The 5,194-nt window shown below is 40.2% G+C and overlaps 2 protein-coding genes across 2 annotated transcripts; both read left to right on the top strand.

Moving 5' to 3' along the window:
- On the top strand, positions 37-2,070 carry LOC104699663 (L-cysteine desulfhydrase). Its single transcript, XM_010415001.2, has 2 exons — positions 37-1,530; positions 1,763-2,070. The coding sequence occupies exon 1, from the start codon at positions 159-161 to the stop codon at positions 1,521-1,523; it is 1,365 nt and encodes a 454-aa protein (XP_010413303.1). The 5' UTR covers positions 37-158; the 3' UTR covers positions 1,524-1,530; positions 1,763-2,070.
- On the top strand, positions 2,482-4,044 carry LOC104699662. The gene is made up of 7 exons (XM_010415000.2): positions 2,482-2,609; positions 2,705-2,779; positions 2,877-2,934; positions 3,142-3,197; positions 3,385-3,447; positions 3,534-3,611; positions 3,713-4,044. The coding sequence occupies exons 1-7, from the start codon at positions 2,553-2,555 to the stop codon at positions 3,968-3,970; spliced, it is 645 nt and encodes a 214-aa protein (XP_010413302.1). The 5' UTR covers positions 2,482-2,552; the 3' UTR covers positions 3,971-4,044.

Below are 5,194 nucleotides of genomic sequence, written 5' to 3'. Positions count from 1 at the left end.
TTTTTTTCTGAATTGTCGGGAAGCGCAAAAGTGTTACCGCACCACTAAATCGACGATGACGTATCAACAGTGAAATGATTTGACCCACAAAAAAACAACCACACAGTCTCTCTCGATTTGGGGATTTCCAGAGAAAAAAGAAACCCTAGCTTCTTCCGATGGAGGCGGACGAGCGGCGTAACGGCGATTCATCGAATCACAATCACCGCGCACCGAAGAAGCCGCGCCTCTCTGGGTTAATAACCGAGTCAGATATCCGGTCAGAGTTCGCTCACCACCAGACCGGTATTGCTCGAATCAACAACGGAAGCTTCGGGTGCTGTCCTGGATCCGTTCTCGAGGCGCAGCGTGAGTGGCAGCTTCGATTTCTCCGTCAGCCTGACGACTTCTACTTCAACCGTCTCCGTCGTGGACTCCTCGCTTCTCGAACTGTGATCAGTGACCTAATCAACGCCGATGACGTTGACGAGGTCTCGCTCGTTGATAACGCCACCACCGCCGCTGCTATTGTTCTTCAGAAAGTTGGAAGGTGTTTCTCCCAAGGGACGTACAAGAAGGAAGACACCGTAGTGATGTTTCACTGTGCGTTTCAGAGTGTGAAGAAGTCGATTCAGGCTTACGTCTCTCGTGTCGGAGGTTCTACTGTTGAGGTTAGGCTACCTTTCCCTGTAAATTCTAACGAGGAGATTATCTCGGTGTTTAGACAAGGATTAGAGAAAGGTAGAGCGAATGGTAGAACGATTAGGTTAGCTATCATTGACCATATAACGTCAATGCCGTGTGTTTTGATGCCGGTACGAGAATTGGTTCAAATCTGCAGAGAAGAAGGTGTGGAGCAGGTTTTTGTTGATGCTGCTCATGCCATTGGTAGTGTTAAAGTTGATGTTAAAGATATCGGAGCTGATTACTATGTGAGTAACCTGCATAAATGGTTCTTTTGCCCGCCCTCTATCGCGTTTTTCTATTGTAAGAAACGTAGTTCTGAGTCTGATGTTCATCACCCTGTGGTGTCTCATGAGTTTGGAAATGGTTTGCCTATAGAGAGTGCCTGGATTGGGACTAGGGATTACAGTTCGCAGCTTGTGGTTCCATCTGTGATGGAGTTTGTGAACAGATTTGAGGGCGGGATCGAAGGGATAATGATTGGGAACCATGATGAGGCTGTTAGAATGGGTTTGATGCTGGCTAATGCCTGGGGAACAAATCTCGGATCACCTCCTGATATGTGTGTTGGGATGGTTATGATCGGTCTACCTTCGAAACTCTGTGTTAAAAGTGATGAAGATGCTACCAAGTTGCGGTCATATCTGCGGGTGCATTACTCAGTCGAGGTTCCTGTTTATTTTCTCGGATTGAGGGATGGCGAGGAAGGAGTGAAAGACAAAGAGAGTGGACTAATTACTGCGTATGTTCGGATTTCTCACCAGGTTTATAACAAACAAGAGGATTATGAGAGATTGAGAGACGCAATAACAGAGCTGGTCAAGGATCAGATAACTTGTCAAAACCTTCCCGCAGTGTAGTAATCAGGTATGTTACAAATTTTACAATCTTGCTTATCTTCTAAGAGTAGATTTCTAAACAGAAGAGCTTCTTACCTTGTTGGTCTTGTATCTAGTAAAATGGTGGACTGTAAAAGCAAACAACTTTAGATCTGTTTCCATGTTCTAGGTGATACTTGCTTGATTGTATATGAATCAAACCCATTATGGGGGATTAAGCCATTGCATTCTTCTAATCAGAGATGTTGGTTTGGTGGCAGATATGTAGATGTGGATAATCCACAAGAGCCTCATTCAGACTCTTTCATAGATCAAACACATGAATCCGGTGTACCAAGAAGGCGTTGGAAGAGCCACGGGCAAAGATTCCGGATGTAACTTTATTGATGAGCTTGTGGAGGAGCGGCTTGCAATGGAAGAAGCTAAAATAACCTTGAGAGGCCCTTTCTTTTTTATCAGTTTTTTTTTTTAACGTTTAACGGGCACTGTATGATGATTATTGCAAATAAAATGATGCCACCCTTTATCTTCCTCAAACATTCTTGCTTTCAAATATTGTTTCGTAAAATTCCAATAATTTTTCTTTAATTGAAACTTGTTATCCCACATTGATAAACAATAATAAGCATATTCATACATATGTATAATAAACACATAATTTTTCTCTTATTTTCGTTCGTTACACATCTTAGTCTATTTATTCACCTACTTGAAAGTACAATCTTCAAAAAAAAGAGTCGTAGTACGAAATTAATACAGATGAAACCTGTAGGGTCGAGGAAAAAAAAAAAAAAAGAAACCTGTAGGGTCAAACCCAAATAGATTAGGAAACCTATGGGTATTTCTGGAGAATTTGAAACTCTTGTGATTTTTTAGTCAGATAATTCCACGTGTAATCCATCGCGTGGATATGACACGTGTCATCCATCGGGCGGTTTCTCGGGGAGAAAGAGTCTTGTTAAATCCGGCGAGTAAAAAAAATGAATCACCGGAACTAAACGCAAAGCGGTGATTGAGTTGTTTGCGTAGAGGAGGAAGAAGAAGAAGAAGATGGCTGAAGATTCAGCGAAACCAATTAGGTTACTAAATTTCGTCTCGGAGGACCAGGTTATTTTTTGTGTTTCTTGTCTCTTTCTCGATAGAAACTCTAGCTTTGTAAAATTCGATTTTAAAAATTTTGTTTTTAATCTTTCGTGATCCAGTTAGATGAATCGAAGAAAGAAAGAGGTGAAAGAGTTGAAGATGGAACATTCCAGAGAGACAGAGCTCTCTTCGAGGTTTTTTTTCCCTCTATTGTCGTCTCACTCCCATTCATTCCTGTTCTTCTTGTTCCTCACTTGGGAATGTGTTCTTTGACCTATATACCAATTCCAGATTTTGAAAGAGAACAAAGACAAAAAGGACGCTGAGTTTAATGAACGATTCAAGCATAGTGAGTCTCACTATTACTTTTGGACAACCGTATCAGTATTGATTCCGTTGTTTCAAGCTGTGATCGGTTCTTTATGTCAAGAAGAACCTTTGTAGTGTAGTTTTACGAGATAATTTGGATTAGTCTTCCTTTCTGAAACTACAAACATTTGTTTTGGTTTTATACTTTATGCATTGCCTCGTTAACCCGTTCTTTCTGTTGGGACAGGACCACCTAAAGCTCTGGATGAAGATGAGACTGAGTTTCTCGATAAACTGGAGACGGTGAGCAACTTTTTTTCTCATGGGAAACTAATTATTTTCTTGTCTACTTTAACTAGTTTATTGTAAATAGACTAAATATGGCTTGACCATTGTGGATATTGGTGTTAGTATTGATAAGCTCTTGACTTGATGACTTAATCCTTGGGGTTATAACAGCCTCTTTTGCACTTGTTTTGTTTGCTTATAGTCAATGAGGGAATATGAACGGAAATTGGCAAATGAAGAAGAAGAGCAACTTCGTAGTTTCCAGGTAAGTTTCTTTTTGAATCCTTGAATAGCACAAATTAACAAAGTTAAAGATGCTAGATTAAGATTATATTATGGTTCAATTTTCAGGCAGCGGTTGCAGCACGATCATCTATCATTCACGAACTCAAGGATCCAGCACCGCCACCACCAGCTCCAACCACCAAGGTGAGTGTCTCTTTCATATTGGAATGTTCGATACAATTGTACAAGTGTTCATTTGAGCATTTTGAATCACAAGATGATATATATCTTGATCACTTTTACAGGAACAGAAACTAACCGGGAAAAGAAGTCCTGCAACTCGTCCATTTAAGGCAATCGTAAAAGTCAAGCCACTACTGAAGAAGGCTAAGGCGACTGAGAAAGAAGAGAAAGAGATCCCAGGGAATGGACAACCAGCCAGCCAAATCGACCGGACTTCTTTGGATTCCGTAAAAGGCAATGTTACAGGTACAACTACTGAACCTCTGCAAACAGGGTTAGGCTTAGTCTCGTATAGTGATGAAAGTGAAGACGATGATTAACATTTTTGTATTACTGACACAAGAATCTATAAACAGTCCCAATGAATCTAAACATTGAAACTTTTTGGTGTCAAGTCTCATTCTTTCCTTTCTCCACTATGACTCTATTCTTAACTACCGCAATTACATCAGCATTCTTGTCGATAACCGATGTGCCACCACCACGGTGGTTCGGTTAATCATAACCCGGTCCAATGCATCCTGAACCACACGTCTAGAGCACTCTTGGCTTCATCAAGTTCCGGTTAGTTTAAGCTATTCGACTTTGGAATTTTGGTTCGGTGCGGTTAAAGTTACCTGTTGTAGGCCCCTGATGAAGCCATGAGCGTTTGATAGCTCAGCTGCAGATACGATTTCGGTTTCAGTAGCATCTCCTCCTTTACCATAAAGCAATGTTTGCTCTGATCGTTTCATTGAACAAAACCGGTTCTTACCTCACCAACCGGGTTTGCTGTCTTAACCATACCAGCTGCAATGTCTTGATCTCAAGTCTCAACTCCATCAAGAGTTATCTGACCAGAATCAGGGTCGTAAAATCTCTGCAACAACGCAGTCACAGTTGATTTCCCGCTTCCGCTCTCTCCAACCAATGCTAGCTATTGTCTGAAACAGAGAAACGAAAACAAAATAAGAGAATTTTGAATTTAATTCAACAAACTGAACCGGAATTATATCAAACTAATTTATCTGGTTTTAGTTCTTCTATATCATTATCAAGAACTCTACGTCAACAAAATTCAAAAGTACACCTTTCTTCAACAAAGGCATCGTAGGAACGTGTAATGGAACCCCACCACCAATAATCCACCTGATTAAAACCCTAATTTCGAGCTATCATTAGCCAATGCCTCTTGTAGTATGACTCTAGTCCGTGTATAAACAACCGGAATATTATCGATTAAGGACAGGTCCAACCAACACGACAGATGGGATCGGTTCACATTGTTGACTTGATCAAACCGGAAATTGCTAATGGCTTAAGAGTTTGCTACGGTATGGGGGCTCGCTTTTGTTAACATACACTTCTCATATTACAATAAATATTTGCCACAATTAACAAATCTATCTAGACATAAACAATAGCACTGCAAAATGTTTATAAAAATTATTTCTCAGATGAATATTTGTCAAAACCAGTACATGTTTACATATAATTTGGATTAATCTTTGGTTTGTCTAATTTTATTTTTGTTTTTATTTTTGTAGTTATAAGAAATCATAAAA

The sequence above is a fragment of the Camelina sativa genome, chromosome 7 (assembly GCF_000633955.1).
Source record: "Camelina sativa cultivar DH55 chromosome 7, Cs, whole genome shotgun sequence".
Taxonomy (NCBI): domain Eukaryota; kingdom Viridiplantae; phylum Streptophyta; class Magnoliopsida; order Brassicales; family Brassicaceae; genus Camelina; species Camelina sativa.
The sequence above is the reverse complement of the archived record's forward strand: the minus strand, read 5'-3'. Positions and strand labels throughout refer to the sequence as shown.

Excerpts from the sequence above, each read along its gene's own strand:
- LOC104699663 (XM_010415001.2), top strand. The coding sequence starts at position 159 with ATGGAGGCGGACGAGCGGCGTAACGGCGATTCATCGAATCACAATCAC.
- LOC104699662 (XM_010415000.2), top strand. The coding sequence starts at position 2,553 with ATGGCTGAAGATTCAGCGAAACCAATTAGGTTACTAAATTTCGTCTCG. Across the intron at positions 2,935-3,141 it reads TAATGAACGATTCAAGCATA|GACCACCTAAAGCTCTGGAT; the intron begins GTGAGTCTCACT and ends CTGTTGGGACAG. Across the intron at positions 3,612-3,712 it reads CACCAGCTCCAACCACCAAG|GAACAGAAACTAACCGGGAA; the intron begins GTGAGTGTCTCT and ends TCACTTTTACAG.